Source organism: Antennarius striatus, chromosome 9, assembly GCF_040054535.1.
Source record: "Antennarius striatus isolate MH-2024 chromosome 9, ASM4005453v1, whole genome shotgun sequence".
In the NCBI taxonomy this organism is placed as follows: Eukaryota; Metazoa; Chordata; class Actinopteri; order Lophiiformes; family Antennariidae; genus Antennarius; species Antennarius striatus.
In genome coordinates, this window is record NC_090784.1 from 18,858,033 (window position 1) to 18,880,687 (window position 22,655).

The 22,655-nt window shown below is 43.7% G+C and overlaps 1 protein-coding gene across 2 annotated transcripts in view; it reads right to left on the reverse strand.

Annotated features, from left to right (window-relative positions):
* The window catches only part of LOC137601561 (forkhead box protein O6-like), a 32,432-nt gene extending 10,630 nt beyond the window's left edge, over window positions 1-21,802 (reverse strand). For both annotated transcript variants that reach the window (XR_011037068.1, XM_068323798.1), the window contains exon 1: window positions 20,580-21,802. Coding sequence is in view for 1 of the 2 variants with exons in the window: in XM_068323798.1 (XP_068179899.1) it covers window positions 20,580-21,068 (489 nt within the window). In the remaining variant the exon portion in view is untranslated. The remainder of the gene's footprint in view (window positions 1-20,579) is intronic.
* Window positions 21,803-22,655: the final 853 nt, after the last annotated feature.

The following is a 22,655-nucleotide window of genomic DNA, read 5'->3' on the forward strand; positions in this document are numbered from 1 at the left end:
TGCACTCGGCATGCAAAATTCATCTGATCATCCCTTTAATTGCTTCAATTTTACAGTAGACAGAAAAATGGCCGCAATCACAGTGAAGAAAAAAAGATTATGCGCAAATACAAAGAAATGCAGCCACACATCTGCAGAACACACAAGCACGCACACACACACACACACACACACACACACACACACACACACACACACACACACACACACACACACACACAGAGGGAACAGATAAGCGGAGTCGGTTATGTGCCAGTGTTGGCTGCATTTTAATAAACAGGCCTCGCAATTTTTTGGGACCAGAACCAAACAGTTGCTCCACATCTCTTTGTCATCACACATTTTAACTCTCACCTAAATTGGCAAACTATACAAAGCATCTACACATAGAGTACACTGTCAAACACACAAACCCACACGTGGATGCTCACTCACCCTCTCACACGCATACATTGCACACACATGCCAACATGACACAAAGCCTGGCACACCGGGCACACTCATTACCGCAATGCCAAGCTACCAGTTGCTAAGGAGACCTGTGGGAGAGGGAGGGTTCCTTGTTGTTGCCATAGCAGCCAGCTCACTCCCTGCCAACTCTCTCCCTCAGGGAGAAACAAGGCGAGAGGTGGTTGGTGGTGGTGGGGTGAAGTGGGTAGAGGTAGGGGGCAGCAGTTTAATAGGGCTATGAGGTGCAGAGGAACTTCATTAGCCATCAGTGCGCACCGCACCAGCCACGGCTCCCCATGAATGCCTACCCACATGCAACACTTCAGCCTGCAGACTTCCACTTACTCACGCACAGCCCACAGACTCCCACTTATTTGCACACCTATATGAAGAAGAAGATAAAGAATGGCATGCTTTGAATGAAAAGCAGGGAATTGGAGAGGGGGAGTGTATGCGCAGGGGAGGGGTTGAGAGGGCAGAGGTGGGTGAAGAACCAAAAGAGGATGGTGGAACAAAGGAGAATCGTAGAGAATCTTGAATGTAGGGGCCCGCTTGGAAGAGTGGTAGGGATGTGAATAACAGGAGCTTAGGTAGTTAAAGGCTGTATAGAGGCATTTCTCTTTGTAACCTCCACCTCCAAGCCAACCTTGACCTTCAGCTACAGCCTCGATCCATCAAACTACAGAACAGCACAGCCCCACCACAGTAAAATATGGTTCAAAAGCTTCCTCTGTGCACAACGTATCCACACAATAAAGTAAGTGATTGTGACTTGTGTGATCTGTAAGGTAATTTCAAATGTTTAGCGAGATAATTTATTTCTGGCTACTTGTAAAACATGCTGTGGAATTTTTTTATTTTTTTTCCACACAATTTATTGCAAATTCAATTCAGATTGATTTGCAAAAGTTTGCAACACACGTAAAAATATCAATATATGGACAAACTTAAAAGTATAGGCCTGGAGCAACATGTTCTACCAGTAATATGCTCTCATCCCGAATCTTTATTTCACACAAAAGCAAATGATGTTGAGGTTAATATGAATTTTTGCTTAGTAATATGTTGTGTCAGAAAATGTATTCTATTTTCGTATTCTTGTTTTGCATTCATTTCACATTTTATTGTAAATAACCGATTGCACAAAGAAACCTTGTCAGTCATCTTAATGTGGCAGCACATTGGCCTCAGCACCATTAACAGTCATCCGTTTCAGCTTTATCTACTTGAAAGGAAAGGCTGCATCTTCACTCAGAGAAGCTGACTGTGATTTGGATGGAAGGACAAAACAAAGACAATGGGTTTTTAAATTTGCCATATTAGAATAGATGACTTATTGCATAAGAATGTGACCAAACAAAAAACTTTAATTGGACACGTTCAGGCCATTTAGAAATGCTAGTATCAGTGTGTGCTGCTTTCTGTTTCCAGAACCAGCTTAAAGACTAGAGTCCCATCAGAATCCACAATGACATGACAATTACATGTGTAAAAAATTGAGAACCAGCTGCACTTTAAAAAAAAATCCAAATTACTGTATGAATGCTGAATTTTTAAGTCTTTCTTTTTTCAGAATTATGGAGTTTCTGTGCTCAAAAGTTTCAATCTAAATGGACGGTTTCAAAATTCATCCATGTTGGGATGTTGTGAATCAAGCATGTCCTTTTGCATTTAGTCGCTTTTGATTATTCACAACCTAAAAACCCATGATGCTCTGGGATGCCATTAATTCTATGTACCATCAGACCGTATAAAGAATAGACAGTACCGATTTGATCTAAATCAACTCGCTCTGATTACGTAGAGTTAAGAATGCCCACCCGCCTTACCCACGCCGACCCCCCACCCAGGGTAGTTCAATTCAATGTGAGCTCATAGAGCGAGAAAATGAAGGTTAGCGAGAGAAAGACACTTCAGACCAAGTGAGGGGCCCGAGGAGTTGAGAAATGAAAAGTAAGGGTTTACACCCCCCCCCCCATCTTCAATTTCCTGAAACAAAAAGATCCCAATTAAGTCAGTTTGAGTTAAGTTATGTGTGTGTGTGTGTGTGTGTGTGTGTGTGTGTGTGTGTGTGTGTGTGTGTGTGTGTGTGTGTGTGTGTGTGTGTGTGTGTGTGTGTGTGTGTGTGTGTGTGTGTGTGTGTGTGTGTTTGTGTTTGTGTTTGTGTGTGTGTGTGTGTGTGTGGGCAAGAATATGTGTCCGAAACAGGAGGGAAATATACTCTAAGTGGTTGAAACTCTGAGAAGGAGTAAAGTAGGAGGAGGAGGGTTTGTATAGGTGTTGGGGGAGAGGGGGTGAAGCATTCTCTCCCTCTTTCTCTAGTCTAAGAGGGCCAAACTTGCTCTCAGCTCCTCGACGGGAGACGCTGAAATATTAATCGCCACGCTCCAGCCGCAGACTGGTGAACACAATCGCTTCAAACTCCCACCCTAATGAGTGTGTTCATGAATGGCTAATGCGCACAGATGGGGGGCTGATGACTGGATGGAAAGCAAGGGAGATGAGAAAGGGAGGGAAGGAGGAAAGAGAAATTTCATTGGGGTGAGGTGTTGGTGGTGTGAGGGGTGTACAGGCGTGCCATGACCTTTTAAGAGCCTCCTGAAAACTTAATTAGGACAAGTCCCGCGTTACTCTTCTCTTACCCCATCTTACACACACATACAGACACACACACTGGTTCATGCATGCCTTCACATAAACACAAACATCAAAAATATTTCTGTGATGCCATATGCCAGTCGTTCACCCCTTCACCCTTTACACACACCCCACTGAGCTGACGTGCAGCACATATCTGTGTGTAAAACTTGAAAATGACTCATGCACGTTTTTGATGAACACATCACATTCTTAGTCATGTTTATGCACAGAAACATCCTGAAATAAAGAAAAGCACGGGTAGGCATTAAAACCGCAGAGGCAGAGGTTATGTCTGTTCTCACCCCCCGCCTGGATACATCTCGGGAAGAGGATGGAACAAATCCGTGGGGCTCTGAGGAGCGAGGAGAAGAGCTCTTTCACCTTCAATATCATTTACTTTCGCAGAGAAGCTGAGTTATGAATCACTGATGGCTGAAGCCTTCCTGATTCCTGATCTGCTGGAGGGGCACACAGGCCAAAGCGCTCCTAGAACGGAGTTTATGTTAATGTTAAACACGCATCTTCTACAGCTAAATCTGGCCATTCTTTTCCTCATCATCATAAATGCAATCACTGACGTCAGAAACACTTTGATAACATGTGGAGAGCAACGCAAATGTGGGTTACCATGTCTTCCTGAGAATCAACATTACCATAAAGGCCACATACAGATTAAGACCACCCAACGCACAGACGCATATGCAGACACACACACACACACACACACACACACACACACACACACACACACATAGACATCCAGCATCTAATTAGAGGATTGAGATTCTGTGACCTAATTCATAACCTCTCCTGTGCAGTCGGGGCCTCTGCTAAGATCGGTTGGATTACGGCAATGGTTCTCAATTATTTTCTGTTGCGCCCCCCCTAGCAAGAAGAAAATAATTTGTGCCCCCCCCACTCTCCTCCTATATATAACAACAAATGTCTATAAAAAAAATTTAAGTACACCCCTGCATAAAATTGTATCCTTATTAACATTAAAGACAATAAAAAAGTAAAAAAGAAATATAGGTCAATTGAGTGTATAACCAACATTATTTTTTAGTCTATAACTGAAAAGTTTAAAGTGCATCAATTTGCCTGAGATTAAAAACCTTTGTTTAAACCGTAAACATATTTGACCTACTTATTGCACCATTAATTACTGAAAAATAAAATTCAATAAAATCAATAAATACTCAGTTCAGTAACATTAACTGAGGAGCACAATATATAAAACACCTTAACCTACAAAACAAAAATGAATGAAGTGATTTGTGGTGATTTTATTTTTTTTCTTTATCACAATGAGGAAGTCAGGATTAATGGCTACAATGAGCTTTTTTAGGCAGTGCACAACTTTTCAGGTTTGAAGCAAGATACTGAACTTAAAGTTCCTGCTTAATGCTTCAGCTCCTCTGCTCCTCTGGTGGGGGTTCACTTAGCAGTTTGGTACTACACCTTATATGATGCTAAAAGAGCTCACTGGTTAACTGAAGTAGCATTCAAAAAGCGGGATGATTTCTGGCAATATTCTGCACGTTGTCACTGGAAATAGTCCAGCGGTTGATAAGTCTGATTGGGGTGTAATGTCTTTAAGTCCCGCCTTAATTTATTTGGCTTCATGCTGTCTGCTGCCAGCATTTTTAGACACAGTAAACACGCCGGCCTCTCCTCGTCTCCCACTGTAGTCACAGTGAAGCCCAGCGCCACAGACGCTTCTTCATAGTTCCTCGAGCTACTACTCCCTGCACACACCTGACCGTGACAGCGCCAGTGCCAACTACAGTAGTGGATGTGCAATTACACTTTATTGTAGTATGGCAAAAAAAAAGTATGCTCCCCAGGGTCACACACGACCCCCTGGCATCGCACCGCGCCCTCTTAGGGGGGCGTGCCCCACTACTTGAGAAATGCTGGATTACTGTGAGAAAGCATGAGAATGTTTTGGGTCTGAGAAGAGAGGTGGTCGTGAATTTTTTTAATGCATGAAAAATAATTGGAGAAAGATTTCCCACTTAAAATTCCTTCTATCTGTGCAAACATATCTGTAAGATGCTTATACTGAGTTACGTTATGTCAGTCATAACAATGAAACATCAAGAAATGTAAATTTTATGTAATTTTGGAAAATATGAGAGCTTTTTTTATCAATACTGTATGGATGAGGTTGAATTGATGTGCAACGTGATTTTTCTGTCCACCAGGGAGATTGTGCTCTCAACTGTGTTTGTGATTGACGGTAAATTTAAGAAACAATAAATCATTAATTTTATCAGACTACTTCATTTTTTCTTTTAGTCTCAGAAGTGCAAAGGCGTAGGAGTGTTTGCCTTTGGTGGAGGTATTCGTTTTAAATGTTATCTCCATCATTGAGTGGATATCGCAAAGCATTCCCTTATTTTACACTCATAAAACCTTAAACAGCCACCGCTATAATTGCGTTAGCGATGGCAGCTAGATTGCACAAGGACACAACATTTGGCTGCCAAACTGCCCTGATATTAAAATACCCAAATTAATACTTCATATGTAATGAAAAGCAGTAAGATTTTTTTTTACCGTAGCTACTCCAGGTTCACGATGTACCCACTTTTAATTTAAAACATTATTGTCTTTGTCTGAATTTATGTTTAGAGGGAAAACATTTTGCTCTTCCCTTATTATCTAACAAAGGTGAATTATAAAGGAAGGTTTACCATAATTCTCTAAAGTTTTACAAGATAACATGAAATTCTTTCCTACAAATGCCACCTCACTCTGATGCTTCCATGCATTTCTGCTCAGGCCACAAGACTACCATCAACCAGCAGCGCCACTAAAGACAGGCTTGATGGAGGGAAACTACTGCAGGCACTGAGAGGAATTGGCTTTTGAGAAGAAACTGCTGTGATAATGCATGTTGTACTTAAAGATGTTGAGTTCAAGAGAGATCCACAATTTGACTGCTGTCAACAGAGTCCTGGAGCATTTATCACTGTTTTATTAATTAAGTTGTCTAAAATTCACAAAATAATGTGGATTACAGGTGCATTATGTTCAATGACTACTAATGCTAATGCTGGCAATGTACCTGCAGGAATTTAGAAGTAGTGGCACATAGACCTCTCTTGAGGCCAACAGGTCTCTTTTCTTCAATTGAACCTTATGCAAAATAAAACAGTAACCATAACTTGTCAGACTGCACCCTATGAAACCATATTTAAATCTGGTGGATCTGGATATTTATTTGGATCCACAATAAACTGTATATATTCACAGATAGTAGGCCCTAAAACATACTGATTTTAAAGAAAAGCATGCATAATTTCCTGAGAAACAAAGGAAGTGTTAAAAAGCTACACCAAAAATTTAACAAAAGCAAAGATCCCAAATCTGCTCCTTTATCCAGATCTTCACCAAAATTTATTGAAGTCTATTCTGATCCAAAACCCATCCTCTCAGCATATCTCTTGGAAGTCTGTTCGGTATATCTGAATTGAAGGAAAAAAAGATGATTACAGATGTAAATGTTTTGTTTAGTCTCCCTTTTATACAAAAAACCCAAACTGCTACAATCTCATTTGTCTTAAAGCTCACGGGCCAAAACTAAAGACTGGTAACATCACCAAATGAGCGAGCTGCACCTTGTAATTACATTGATTGCCCATGTCTATCCATCACATTAAAATCCCTGAACACAGATGCAGCTGGATGGAGACATATTTACAATAAGTGTGTGAATGTGAGCACCACCCGTAGGTTGTTGCACGTACATATGGTCTCTCTCTCTCTGTGTGTGTGTGTGTGTGTGTATGTATGTGTGTGTGTGTGTCTCACAGCACTCCTAGAAGGGGGCTGTAGCATTTCTGCCTGACTGAGACTGTCAGTGGGTATCACTCAGCCTGGCAGTGTGGCAGTACGCAAGGATCATTAGTGGACACCGAGTGAGGCGGGAGAGGGAGCAGAATGGAGGAGCAAAGGAAAGAAGGGGAGAGAAGGGCAGAGACTGTGTGAGGCGGGCAGCGCGTCTTAATATCCGTCTTGAGAACATTACACACACAGCAGTGCACTTTCCTCTCAGTCACGCAATCGTCACACCTCAGAGACCCCATCACCCCCTCCTCTGACATTAACCCCCCTGTCACTCTCCCTCCATCCATCTTATCCCCCTTTTCTGACTCCCTCCCAGCATCTCTGAAGCCCTGCCCCTCACTTAAGCATGGTGTGTTGCCGCTTTTTATTTCCCCAGCTCCACATTTATCTATCCCACTTCCCCTCGTTACTCACATCTTTCCATTTAAGCCCATTGCTCCCATTTTCTCAGCCGCTCTCTTCCCTGCACAAAGCATCACTGCTAGTTGAGCAACTCTTAACCACAAACAAGGTGCAATCGCTGCACTAAACATACGAGACAGAGGAGTTTCATCCCTCGCAGTCATTCGTGCCAGGCCTTCACTCCTTCCATCAGTTTATTCATTTGTGCATTCACCCATCAGTCCATCCATATGTCGAACACTTTGCATCAATATGCTTCGCTCCAACTGCCATTGGTCGACCACTCCATGAGTCACCCGCTGCAGTCAGAGGGATCCCTGTGATCAACCTTGACCCATCCAGGTCTGTGATTTGTGCTACTTTGCCCCGTGCTGAACACCATAATTAACCTTACTGGCATTTAACCACAGAACCACCTCTAAATGTAAGCTGTGTTAGCAGAAGTGCAAATACCTCCCCTAGTTAGCCTACTCAGTGATTTTCCCATTCCAGGGATCCATCTGTTTGCTGCTCCGACGTAGCATTTATCACCAAGTGATTAGCCCCGTTTTGTAATACATTTGTCCCATGTGAAACATTTGTAAGCTCAGTTTTGACACCTGTTGTGTGTGTGTGTGTGTGGTTTAGCAGTATAGCCCCTGTTGATGACAACACTACAGTCTGGCCTGCTTCCAGCACCGCCGAAAGATTGAAGGGTGGATGGCACAGACGTAGAAATGAAATTGGCAAGTGACTATTTGCAAAAGGAGCATGTGACAGATCACGTGCAAATGCAGAACAGTGTGACAGCGAGATGGCAAATGAGGCCACAGGAGACTCAGTCTTTTGTTAAGTGAGAAATCCTACTGGACTCTACTCTTGACCCGACAATCTGGTGCTGAAACAATTACCAACAAACGCTCGATTATTTTTCATAGAAACACTTCTGCATTTCCCAACCTCTATCATGTAACTACAACCACATTTCCTCTTTCCAAATCAGACTAAGAGTAGGACTAAAGGTGATTCTTTGGTCTCTGAATGCTGCCATTGGGCACATATGCTTTTGAAACACCACACAATTAATCTATGAATACAGTGATCCATAGCGTCATCAGTGATGCAAATAATCAATGATGCATCTTTTTTATTACCAATAGAGAGGATGTGAACATTTCAAAGTAATGACTGACCTTCATTGTCAAATTGGATGTGAAGCCCCCGATGGGTATGTTAAACACCGCTGTAGCCTACAGTTGCCGCCCGCTCATCATAGCCGAGTAACGTTGCACCTTTACCACACATCATTTCCCACAAGCCTCATCCTACCCACACGTACAGACACCTTTCATAAGAGGAGCGTCAACATTTAGCACCGCATCTCTTTCTCTCTCTCTCAAACACACACACACACACACACACACACACACAGATTATCTTGCATGAATTGCAACATTTCCTAATCATCATTCAGACACACAGGCAGCTCCTCATCTCACACAGACACACACACACACGCACACGCACACGCACACGCACACGCACACACACACGCACACGCACACACACACACACACACACAGTTGGACTCAAGCAGCATCCCTTCAGCTACCCCTCTCGCACATCCGTGTCACTCATTCAGATCTCTCCCTGCCCAGTCTTTGGGCATGGATCACTTGTAAGGATTTGAGAAAAGACTTCACTAAGCTGATTGCTACAGTGTGGGGGGTTGGGGGGGGGGGGGCAAATTACCATTGCACAACTGTGCAAAACCTTCTTGGGTCATGCCTTGCCTTATGTAATAGACTGTGCGTGTATGTGTGTTCTGGAAATACCGCTCCCGCCCCAGCGGCCCCTACGCCATGCCATTTACCCATTTTGCACTAATTGAGGGATCTTTTTTCGGAAGCTGCATTCGCGCACATTTAATTATTTATTTTGACAGGGAGCAATCTGGTGGCTCGTGGGGGGATTGGGAATATATGTGTGTGCGTGTGAAAATGAGCTGGGGACAGCGTAGCTTTTTTTGGGGGGGTAAATGTGTGTAAGGGCAGAGGCACTGTAAACCGATTCTGCCACATGTCTGTGGGGCTTTGCATGTATGACTGTATATAAGATATTTACGTGCATGCGTACTGCATCTAAGAGTGCATGGTTTTCTGAGTGCAATGGGAGTGCACTAATGGACACACACTTGAGCTGAAGTGTGCAAAGTGTAGCTGAAGTGCAGCCAAGTCTGGCTTCCAGTCCTGCTTGGAAGCCGTATTTACCCTCTACTATTCTAGCTCTCTCTTCTCTCTCTTCTCTCTCTCTCTCGCCATTTTCCTTACCTCCCTCTCAGTGTCTTTATATCTCCGTCTCTCTATCAATTTAATATTTTCATCCCCTCTTCATTGACTGAGCCAGCCGCCCCCTGTCTCCACTGTCTCACTATTAAATCTCTTTATCCTGGCGCTGAGAATGAGGAGACGGGATCAGCAGCATCGTTGCTGGGTGGCTGTGGACTCCCCCCCCCCCCCCCCCCAACACACACATACACACACACACACACACACACACCCCTTGCTGTGCAGTGAAGAGGATGAAATAAGGGAAGACGACATGTAACCACCAGTAGTCTTGACCTTTGTCAAGCTCTAGCGCCTAAGGCGGGGTGAATGAGACATTAAGAAAATGACTGAGCATTATTAACCCCCACATACACAGACACACACACACACACATGGTTCACTGTCTGGTCTGAATAATGGGTCTGATCCCTTTGACTGGCACTTTTGTGGCACTTGAGGATCAGCTGCACCTAAACAATATAACTGGGAATAACTCTTATGCATTCTGCGTCACGTCACTTTAGAAAGAAAAGAATGGAAGGACCAGCCTAGCCTGCCAGCTCTGATTGTTTAACTGTGATTGATCCCCTATTGAGCCCCAGCTTCCCAGCACTCCTGTGAAAGCCAATTCCTGTTGAGAATTGATGCTTCATTATAAACCCGCTGCACAAAGTTCTTCAGATGATGCATCGTCCTACGAGGGAAAAGTGGACCTGTGAGGTCCAGATGTCAATCCAGACTGCCACACTCCCAGCAAGGCTGCACTTCTAATGGTAGATTGTTTCCTTGTTTCTCTTCGTTGTCTTCTTCATCTTCTGTCTTTCAAGTCTGTGTGCACCAGTCATGCACATGTGCACATGTTGGGTGCATGTGCATGTGTGGCCATTTTTCTACTCCAGTCAATCAATGAGCAGAGACAATTCACAGAGTGACATTTACAGAGAAGAAAGGGAGCCATTTATCACTTTAGTTTTGGGATAATAAAAGAATGACTGAATGAGTTAGTGTGTCTGTGTGTGTGTGTGTGTGTGTGTGTGTGTGTGTGTGTGTGTGTGTGTGTGTGTGTGTGTGTGTGTGTGTGTGTGTGTGTGTGTGTGTGTGTGTGTGTGTGTGTGTGTGTGTGTGTGTGTGTGCGCGAGTGTGTGTGTATGAGGAAGAGGAGAGAGAGGGAGAGTGTGCTAAAGATGAAAAGGGGATTTCAAAAGCACATGAAAGGAGCAGGAGAAATGAGCGAGGTAAGAGGGAAATGAGTGATAAAAAGGCTACTTTGTGGGGAGGACTGCGAGTGTGAAATAGAACAAGTGAGGAGAGAAGAGAAGGCCGTGAGTGACTGACAGTAAAGAAGAGAGCGCGAGAAAAGATGAATAAGAAGAAAAAAAAAAGCCTTGGGTAGGGAAAGAAAAAAAAGACAAGAGTCACAGAGGAAGGGATAGAAAAAAGGTTCTCGCCGCAGAGAGAAGACGAAGGGGAAAGAGGGGAAGGAGACACAGATGAAAAAAAGCATCTGAGTGAAAGAGAGGAAGGGGGAGAGGAGACAGTGGGGCAGACATGCTGAGTTCATTCAGGGCTATGAGCAGACTCGGAGTTCAGACCTCACACGGTCAGCATACTAAGCGCCGGACCCAGTGTCCTGACCCAGATTCATGCCACTAACATACAAATCCAATTGGGGACGGAGGAATTTCAACCCCCCTGCCTAACCATACCTCCTTCAAACACACACACACACACAAAAAATGCCCCCCTTCTGCTTCCCCCCATCAATCCCAGCTGTTCTCAGTCACCTCATAACCCAACAATATCGCCCAAATCCTGTAACCTCCCCACACATGCTGGCTCCCACACAGATCTCCTCACACATGGCTTGTTTTACGCACACATGTTAGAGCCACGTCCGTAATGCAATTTCCATTCTGAGGTCAGCTCTCTCTTTTCGGCTCAGGTAAGCAGATATTATAGCTCAGCGGGGTGCTTTGCCAATTCCTGACCAGACACTACCTGAGGTGACCTCCAGAGTCCCATCCATCAGCCGTAGGCTCAGCGCTCAGCCGCAGCATATCCACCAGCCATTAGCATAACAAGCATATTTTTTGAACATTACTCTTGCTACTCCTCCTCTATTGCAGCCCTCCCTCTTTCTATGCACCTGCTTCTATCAGTCAACCTTAACTACATTTCCCTTTGTGACCCAGCTCCCTCCATCACTCGCCAGGACCGCCAAGGTAAACTGATCGACAGCCCTTATACTCTCTCCTCCCACCCCCACAATCCTTTGGTTTATGACAGGGTCTTGATGGACAGGTGGAGAGGAGCAAGAGACCCAGCACGTGGCTGCCGGGAAGGGTCCGAAGATGAAGCGTTATGAAATACACCGTTTAGCCCGGCATACATCATCTCTTTCTCAGGGACAGACATGGCAATATGTGTGCACATAAACACACATTTACACACATGCACATGGACACGACCATCAATCCCTTGCATGCAGGAAGAGATATCCGATGAAGAGAAAAATTGAATTAGGAAATATGGGCACCATGATTTGTGGGAAGGGAGTTTTGTGGCTGGGAGAAAAATACGGCTTAGAGCGCACTTTATCTTGCGGTGAGAGCAAAGAGGAAGAAGCATCTGTGTTGTTTATCTAAAGTCCCCATCGAGTTACAATGACTTGATTTGAAATATTCATATACATGTATGACAAGATCAGGCCCATTACATTGCTCTCTCGGCAGGGCTTCACTGAATGGGCTGAATGGAAAAGCATCAGTCAGTGTAAATTATAAAGACAAGATACATTACATAAGCCTATAGATGGGCATGAAGGAGAATATTGTTATAGCCTGATATCAATAATGGCAACATGAGTTCCACGGTGTCATCAGTATGATAATGTGCTATAGGCTATTTCAAGGATAAAACCATCATTACAATATTTCACAACGCACATAACAAAGAAAAACAAATTAGGCTTTGTGTGCAGTGCATGATCATAAGGCATTGTGTCGCTTACATTTTAGATGGATCTGCAGTCACAGCGATCAATAAATCACATGACTTATGAGGGCAGCATCAGTGAGGTAATTTGAAACAAATATTATTATACCAAATATGGTTCGTATCAAGATATCGTGATTTAAATCCAAGAAAAACAGCAAAAAAAAATCACATTTGAAGGAAGTTAATCTATTATTATTATGTTTGCTCATTAATAATTGTGTCTGTGATCACACAATTGTGTATCTCTTTGTTTCTCATGCACTAAATATCTTGAAAGGTTGTCCACGGATTTTAATGAAATTTTTCATAGGGGTAGATCCAGGGTGACAGAAAGGCTGATACAACACTTTTTTTTCATTTTCTTAAACACCGCTAGATGGGATGATTTTTTTTTAAATAATTCAATAATGTAATGAAAAATAATAGTACACCAATTAAAATTGGAAAACGTGTGTCGAAAAACATGACCAGAAAAAAGAATTTGAATTTCAGCAACCCTCTAGTTGATGGTGCATAATATGTAAAAATGAGCAAACTGAAGAAGCCGGTTATGAGATGCACACCTTTAGGCCTGTACAACGCATGTGTGAAAGTTCAATGAGCTGTGCACAGACCACACCTTCACAGATGCACCCTTTGGGGTAACCCATTACAAAAAAACAACTTGCCATGACCAATTTATGGTGACTCACCACTATGTTAAACTGGATCCAGATCTGCAACATAATCCAGATTTGGGAGACCAAAATACATATTTGTAATTATAATAGGTCACAGTGAAGACGCGGAAAGGGGCAGAGACATGGCGCAGTGACCAATATGAAGCTGAGATAATGCAGATTCAAAGAGATTTTATGCATCTGTGCAATGTAAGGCTTTCTATCAAGACAGAAAATAGACCCAGATCTTTGCCAATATATGGAAACAAATATTTAGATGATAACTCCTGCACTAATAATGACAAACACGTGATTCCAAATAAGAGCTGGTTTTTAAGGATTGGTGAATTAGATGGTGTGGTTTAAATTGCGGCATCCTCATAGTATGTTCTATGCTCAGTAATCATACAACAGTTGATTGTCTCCTGGTGATATAAAAAGGAGTACACTCACAAACACCCCCATTCCACTGGCAGCAACTGTAGAGAAAGCCTCTCGTGTTGAACGCAACATTTTCTTATTGTTCAGGTTGTGTTTGATTTGATTGACATTGTTGGAAGAATGTTGTTTTAACTCTTTCTGTCAGACACTCCGTGGCCAAACGGCGCATGGTTTCTATTTATTTCCAAATAAACAAGAAACATCTTTAAGTAGAAACAAAACTCCATGTTCGTAGCGTGTCACTGCTATTAAAGGTGTACATACTCCACTCTTATGGCTCATGCTGGCCTGAGGCTGCGTCGCTGCGATGGGGATGAGTGTTAGAAATGGCGTAGAACAGACTGGAGCGGTGCAGGCCCTGTAGTGATGGAGCAAAAGACAGAGAGAGTCGACCCAGCATGACTACCGCCTGCCTGAGTGGAGCAGCCTGCCTGCAATTAAGGTGGAATCAGGGAGAAATCTGTGCTGCCTTGATAATGAGCCTCGTCTGAATTATTAACGAGAGCTGTTCCCCCGGGACCCGGGCTCCCACTGAGCCCATCAACCCCCCAACACACCCACATGCACACAGACACACTCTCATGCACTAATGTAGGGAGAAGGGAGAGGAATACGCTCATAAACATGTACACACACACACACACACACACACACACACACACACGCACACAAAACGACAATCACACATCGTACGCTTTGACGCAGATGAGCAGCAATCGCGTTGCCACAAACAGAGACGGAAAAGATTTTCAGGTCCAAGAGGGCTTACACATTTTATTCACATGCTGAAACGAATATCCAAAGCCTATTACAATATGCAATAGAAACATTTCTCTGAGACGAGATAACTCCATCCAGCAAAATCAAATCGAGAAGTTTCTCTGGGTTAAAATAAGCTATTTCAACGTCAAATGTAATTGAATTTGAAAAGTGTCAAATATCTTACATATCACAGATCTCTTTTAAAGGGAATCCTGTCCGTTCAGCTTTCTCTACTGATCAAGTATATGCAGTGATAACAAAGGGGCAGTCTGTTAGCCGCACATCATCGGGAAACTTCATACCTCTGAGATATTTCATTTCTTAGTTATTACATGATAGCCATTTATTGCCTTTTAGTCATTCTTGCGTGCATCTAATGTCATGAATGAAATGCTTTATTCTAAGAGTCAGGGCATAACGATATTCTAAACTGAGCAGAAAATGAGCTGTATGCCTTATTCTCCTCTTGTTCCATAAACCCACAGAAAAGTAGCGGAAAATAAGCAATACATGGAGTTTTTATTAGTAGGATGGCGAGTTACAGGATTAATGGTGTCTCATTTTATTAAAACATGGAGATTGTGGATGTATGCTTGGAGCTCACTGTGCATCCTGTGGCACTAATATGGCATATGTAGTCCTCAAAAGATGATCTTTTTATTTCTTTCCCTTCATCAAAACGTTACAACCCATTTCCATGTAAGCGGAGTGAAGTGATGTGTTCTAATCTCCCAGCATATTCCAAAGCATCCTCTTGCCTATCAAAAACCCACAAGATCAAACTCACGTTGCCTCAGTGAGAAGCTTGCACCAAAGTCCATCCTCTAAGCTGTTTTGCCAAAGTTCCTGCAGACAAGCGCCACGATTTCCATTCGAGCCGATCGCAGCGAGTCAGATGGGCTTCAATACGTATCAGAAGGCGAAACAGCACCACAGAAAGTCACTTCCGCTCTCCCTCAGCCCCCTCCTCTTCTCCCAAATAAAATACTTCACCCCACCCAAGAACAGAGTGTTCCTCCATGGGTGGTTTGAGGAGGCACGAGTACGTTTCTTGTGTTGCGTGCAAATGTGTGTGCATGTATTCAGAGGGAATAGTTGAAACCATCAGTCTTAATACTGCCTTTGGAAAACGAATGATGGCTTGCCTTTCCTTCGTTTCCTTGGTTTAGGGAAAACAAAGAACCGAAATGTGCATCAAGCATTTTAACAAAAGGTCCCCAAAATAACACAGATTTAAATCAAATGGAAATGCAGAGCTACAAATAACAAGTTTGATGAGGAAACGCTTCAGCATCCAAATTTGTTCAACCCTGTTAAACTGGGGAAATTGGCAGCCTCATCCTTCTACTCCAAACGACTGAGAGAATTTGAGCTGAGGAAAATTCAGCATTGTTAGTTCTTTGAGATAATGTGAGATATGAGATCTTTCTTTGATAAGAAGAGACGGCTTGCTTAAGGCACTCTCGATCACTCGGCAGGAGGCGGCTGAAGCTCAAAATCCTGACATCGTAGCTCCTTCCAGAAAGGCTATTCACCCCAGTTGGCCCCCGTGCCAGAAAACACTAAGACAGATCAAAATCTGCACAATGAAAGACAGGGCATGGATGATGCGAAAGAGGCACACCGAGTGATTAATGATGAGGTAACATACTGTAGGTCTCTGCTAGATATTGTGATAAAACAGCACAAAGAAATATTAGTGGCAAAGTTATATTGTTTTTCATATTACTGCCTCCTGATTACTGTCTACCATATTTGAATGCATGCCCATGCTTTGGTAATTTGCATGTACATTAATCATTTTCAGTGAGAAATGAACTGCCACGGTTGCCTGAAGGATGCAGGGAGAAAGGCAGTGAAAACGGGCTTCTTGGCATCAGATATCCGACTCAACCTGAATATACTGCCTGAACCCAACCTGTCTCTGGCGGAAAGAGCCAAGGGGAGATGTAAGGTGCTAATAATCCTATACCATAAATCTGTCTAGCATGCATCATATGCTCTCATTCTCTAAGAGAGAAGAGCGTGAGTGAGTGCGTGCGTGTGCGTGTGTGCGTGTATTTGTGTATGTGTGTGTGTGTGTGTGTGCGCGTGTGTGTGTGTGCACGCGCATCGCACACTCTCAAATTACTCCGCTCCCCTGAGCCACGACGAAGGAATTAGAAACGAATCACCTGAAGTCTGGGATAGTTTTCAGTCTCTCTAGATTCCCAAACTATCATCAAGTGACACAGGCATTCATTTCTCCATACGTGCAGCAGACACACACACACACACAAATTATTACACACTCAAAAAGAAAGTTTCCCGTCCGTCCATTTCTGTCAAACACACTCTCCGCTGCACATTCGACTTTCATATCCCTCACATTCGACAAGTGTCTCCTTTCTGCAACTGAAGGAGCCCACGCATAGTGACAGGACTTCGACAGCACGCCCGTCTACTTACCTATGAAGCAATTACACAAAGTGATATGATCCAGCACTGTTGTAAACACAACTGCCTTTACAGAGCACTACACACGCTGTAATGCATTTTTCACCGCTTTTTATTTCCTTGCATGGAGTTTGTCTTACTGGTTTAGCCGCCGCTGTCATAATTCTTTTCTTATCTGTCAATAAAGGAAGCCCCATGACCTTTTGCCTGGATGGCCCTGCAGACTGCTCCTTAAAGACACTTTATAAATAACACTCAAGTCGCTTTGGATTAAAGTGTCTGGGTGACTGCCTGGCACCCCTTGCCGACCTGCTGCACAATCCCCTGGCATCTGATGGCCAGCAGCGTCAGGAAAAAAGCACTGAACTGTAAACACATGCAAGAATAAAAAACTATGTGTGGGACATTAAAACAGGCACAGAAACAGACACATGTCTGCAATTGCGTATGTCCAAAATAAAGTAGGATAATCTGTTGGAGGTGTGCAATACCTTTCTATATCAATGTGCTTAATGCACAAAAAAGTAATGGTATATTAGAGATTGTTGCTCCGGGTGGTTGTCAAAACAGACGATGCTGATATATACAATAAAACAAACCCTTTCAGAATAACAATATTATCTAACCCCCATGATGATAATGAACTTATAGGCGCCTACAGGGCAATCCCCACACCACGCTCCTTTTAAACCCCACCATTAGAGGCATTATGAGGCCGAGAGCAAGACTTTGCACTATTCTCTGCAGTGACATGCTGTCAGACCAATCACTGGGCCCAAACACACATGCCTATAGAAGCAGACAGCCCCTCCCCCTGCAGTAGCCGCCACACATGCACACCAACCCCGATGCTTTGTTGCAACACACATGTGATTCTCCCACGCACAACGCAGCATGTAGTCACGGATCCTCACAGCCATATAATTAGGCAGAAAGACCCAAAACACAGCCTTACATGCAAGGTGTCACAATCCTTGTCAAACTTTTTGGTCTGAAAATTTATGAGTTGGATCGGTTTAAAATGTGCTGCACTTACCGGCACCTGAGAGGAAAGCATCATCAGTTCACAAGTATATGACTCTATCTAACCCCCCCTTCAGTGTAGAGGTGATTAGGAGTCCATGACCTCAGAACAGCAGTCTTCCTAGAAATCAGAAGCCATTAGGTATTTATAGGGGCTTAATGGTTCTGTCTCGGCGTACCGGCCGTCTAGTACCCATCATCCAACCAGCATCACATCCCAACCCAATATCAATCATGGCAGCATAATTTACAACACAATTTGCTTCTGAACATCATTTTCCTACAACTGCCAAATAAGCTCCAGGTTTGATGAACTGTCTCAAGCACTTGCTTTTAGTCAGTTGTCCACCACGCGTCAACCCAAAGCCCTGCCCGCCTGCCCGTCTGCCTCTTACGCAAACTGCCACGCTACACCGCTTAATTTCATTTTATTTCATCAGCAGCTTACCAATGATTCTTTAATCTCTTTTTTTTTCCTTTCCCTGTCACAACAGAAAAAAAAGCAGACTGCTTTGCTCGTATGCGATATTGTTGATTGAGATGAAAATGCAATGGATGATCCGAGTACTGATTCTAACGCTCAACTGCAGCTGTCAAATATAATTGCCTGATGTGATTATTACATTTAAATCATATGTATGAGAGTTCACCTGTGTGGGGGAGGATGTAGCGTTATGGGTACTAGCATCACAAACTCTTTCTGACCACATGACCATTCTACTAACCCCGTCAAACTGAATGCATTCTCAGTGTTTGTTATTCACAAAACAGATGCTTTCAGGGCCCACACTTTTATTGCATAATAACAACCCTAAATGAAACTATTTTCATGTAACTTTTTTTACATGCAATGCAACACTTGGGGGTTTTCTGTTGCCCTTCCAGAAACAACAAAAACATAAAAAAGTTCTACATGGCTTCATCGTATATTCAAAATAAATCACATTCTTAATAGAACTTTCACTTGAGGATATTGACAGCAAGATCTGATGTGGGAAAGGTGAGAGATTTTATCAGAAATAAAGGCAATATTTACATCAGCTATTTAATCTATTTAGCTCCTAGAAGTAAGCTTCACACGTGACAGTAAAGCATATGTTTACATTGCTATTCTGTCTTTAACCACAATCAGGTCAGCCCTGTTACAGACATTATGGCTGCCTGCTTTAAACGACTTGTTTAATCCCCCATCATTACCTGGAATGGGCCCCATGTCTCGCCTGTGGCCTGAAATAGCCCTGGACCTCAGACTGCCACTGTTGACCCCTCCTAATTTGCAGTTTCATAAATAGCAGACTGGGACTTTGGCACTAAAGATAAAGAGGCCCTGTGGTTACAGACTCCTGGTGCAAGTGCAGAGCTAATGAAACAAAGTCTACCTGGAGACACACCTTAGTCGGGTTCAGTTTAATTGAACAGGCTTAAGGTGTCCGTCAGGTGCTTGCGATTAAAGCCAAGGCCAGCAGAGGAGACAGTTTATCTTACGCAACACCATCACAACAAGTGTTGACAACAGAATCACCAGATATGAGAAAACACAAATGAATTAGTCGTGCTACTATTCTGATTTATGACTGAATTTGTGTGAATGACACGCCTAGATAGTTGCTGAACAAATAGAAATTGTGAGTCACTCCCAACTAAGCAATCCCTCCTGGTAATCTTGAATGTTTATTGTGACATTAACAGTCTATTTAATAATGGGTGGTGGCAGGAATGCAGGAGACGCTGGCTAATGTGCTCGCCAAAATAAGAAAACAGACAATCCCACAGGCTCAGATACGGCACAAGCAAAATGATAGAGACTATCATACTGTACAACCACACATTGACATAGAAATAATGAAAAATTAACATCTGCAGTCTGGAAGTCTTGTCTCAGCAAAGGTGCGCCTTCGGGGCATGCACTGCCGCCCTGCTAATCTCCCTGTCCTCAGATGGCCATGATGAATAGAAACAAGATGAGGCTGGGAACAGAGGCTAATAATATGGGCAGACGTCCAAGAGGTTACTCTAGGCTCTCCGCCAGACAGGCAGCGGTGGTGGTGGACTGTGGTCAGTTGTGGACACCCCTCTGAATATTTATACAGTGGATAGCTGATCTGTGATCTCCTTCAAGTGCCCCTTTTCTTTGATTCTTCAGTTTGGGGTTTGTTTGTTTTTAATGTGTACTGTTCATTTGCATAAAAACGCACTGAATAGATTCTTCTACTTGATTGACACATCAAATTGCTGCAGATATGAAAATAAATCATTAACGTTGTTGTCCTGGTGACAGGGTTCCACATATACTTTGGCCCATTGTGAGGTGGTGTCCGAGGCAGGAAAGTCTATATGATTCTTATATACTTATAAATGTTCTAACTCCAGTCTATTACATTGTGCCATCGATGATCTATTAGAATGACTGACGGTAGTAATGAACTAAGACAAGATAACGCATGGCGCCATTCATGCGTAACCGAATCCCACTGATGGCATGTGTATAGCACGAGGGGTGGGGAAAAAAATCAGAATGGCTAAATAATAGTGTGTTATCACTTCACACCCTGTGAGAATCACAACTAAAGCCCTATTGTGCCGGCCTGTGTGCTTTATACCTTACCTTCCAGCCAGCTGAGCTATTACTGTCGCCCTTATCCTTGAAATAGGGCACATAGCGGACCATCCAGTCGTATATCTGTGACAGCGTGAGTCTCTTTTCTGGGGTGCTCTCAATGGCGCGGGTAATGAGATCCGCGTAGGACTGGTTCCCCCACGCGTTCCGCCGTGAGGATTTGGCTTTGCGCAACGGTCCGGTCACATCGAGCGCCGCGCCGGCCAAGCATGGATGCGTTGCGCCTGTGGGTGCCGGGGCTCCGGCTGGATGCTTCAGCTCTCCCGGCGTTCCGCCCACGAGTCCCGCTCTGCAAGCCGGTATGTCCTCGGGTTCCACCTTGATGCTCGGCAGCGGGAGACCACCGCTGACCTCGTGTCCACCAGGGAAATCCTCCGGGCAAGGCAGCGGCCAGGTGCATGAGCGAGGCCGGCTTTGCGGCTCGAAATCCGAATCAACCTGATGAGGGTCTAATTCGTCGTCCTCCATCATCAACATTTACCCTTCAGTTGAGAATGGAATGAATCAAAATAGAAAAGCGATGGAGGAGAATACCCCCACGTTCCCTTTATTCCACTGTGTTGAATGAAATTCGCCTCGTGAAACTGTTCCAAGATGAGTCCGAATCAATTAAAAGCAATTCAATAGATTCGAAGGATCATTGTGAACACAATCAGAATCACAGCTTCGCGTGGAGAGATAAAAGAAGTAATAAAAGTAACAACAATTTTTCGTCCATTTTACCTGGATAAAATAATCAATTGTTGCTTGAAAATCTTCTCATTCAATAGTCCGCAGCACCCCAACGCGACCAGCCTCCAACGCGTGTGACAACCAGTCATGGGGGCTTTTTCAATCCAGTTGCAGCAACAGATGATATTTCAGATAAGTAGCATATTTGCAAAGCAGTCGTCGCTAAATCCTCCAGAAGACAACAGGAAGAAGAGAGAGAGAGAAAAAGAAAGAGAGATGGGGGTGGTGGTGGGGGGGGGAAATCACCGGGGCTGTGGAGAGAGCATCCACTGTGGCGATAATGCGTGATTACCGTAAATTATTAAATCTTCCAGTTTGCGTGGATTAAGCTGGCAGCGGTACGTTCAAGTCCATTCAGCCTGAACAGCACCCAACTGTCTGCAATTATAATGAAGAGGCGTCGCATGTGACGAATCGATAAATTCCCACTCTTGAAAAATAAAAATAGTCCAGCAGGAGGAGAGAAGAAAAAAACAATTCGCATCCACTTGTCGGGCTGATATGCACTGGCTTTTATTACTCCCCTTTCTCCCCTCTATCCTCCTTCCTTACTCTCTTTTCTCTCTCTCTCTCTCTCTCTCCCTCTCTCCCTCCCTCTCTCTCAAATACCACACATGTTCTCATTTGCCTACAACTCACACTGTCGATGTGAACCGAGGATGACGCGCCGACGCCGTGGCGGAGATGCTGCCAATTGGAGTGCGCTCACGAAATCAATAGCCCCCTCTCCCAACATGATTACAGCGAAACCCCAAACTACCTCTGTCGTTCTGTCCGTCTGTCTCTCTCTCTCTCACTCCTCTAAATCTCTGATGCGAAACCTAAGTTTTTAATCAAAACTCTACATAATGATCTTTCTGTCGGAGTGTCACCCGGCTTCTGTTGCACAGCCCCGACATCCAGCCGTCATGAAACTAGACAACAAATAAGGGATTCGTTCAACAATCTCGACAAGCGTTTCTGTCTTGTGAACGTCTGATCTGTCCGTGCGCTTAATAAATGGACGCATCCACGTGTGTAGAGTCCAAATGCCCTCCAGGGACAACTCTGTCCTGATTCACCCCCAGCGAGTGTAATATTCTGTGCCGATTAGACGGATTTAGTTCAGATTAAGAGAGATTAGGTAACCCCAGATTTTAAACTGGGAGGCATGAAGTGAAAGTGAGTTTTTCAGAGGCCAGCATGAAAAAAAACAACAAAAAAACATCTGTGCTTCACGGGAGAAGGAACCCTAATCCCGTAACGGCAGAAGATACGCTGCTCCTACACAGGAGTCCGTAAACCCCGCCCACCCAAATGAAGAAAAGTAATCAATCAATCAATCAATCAATC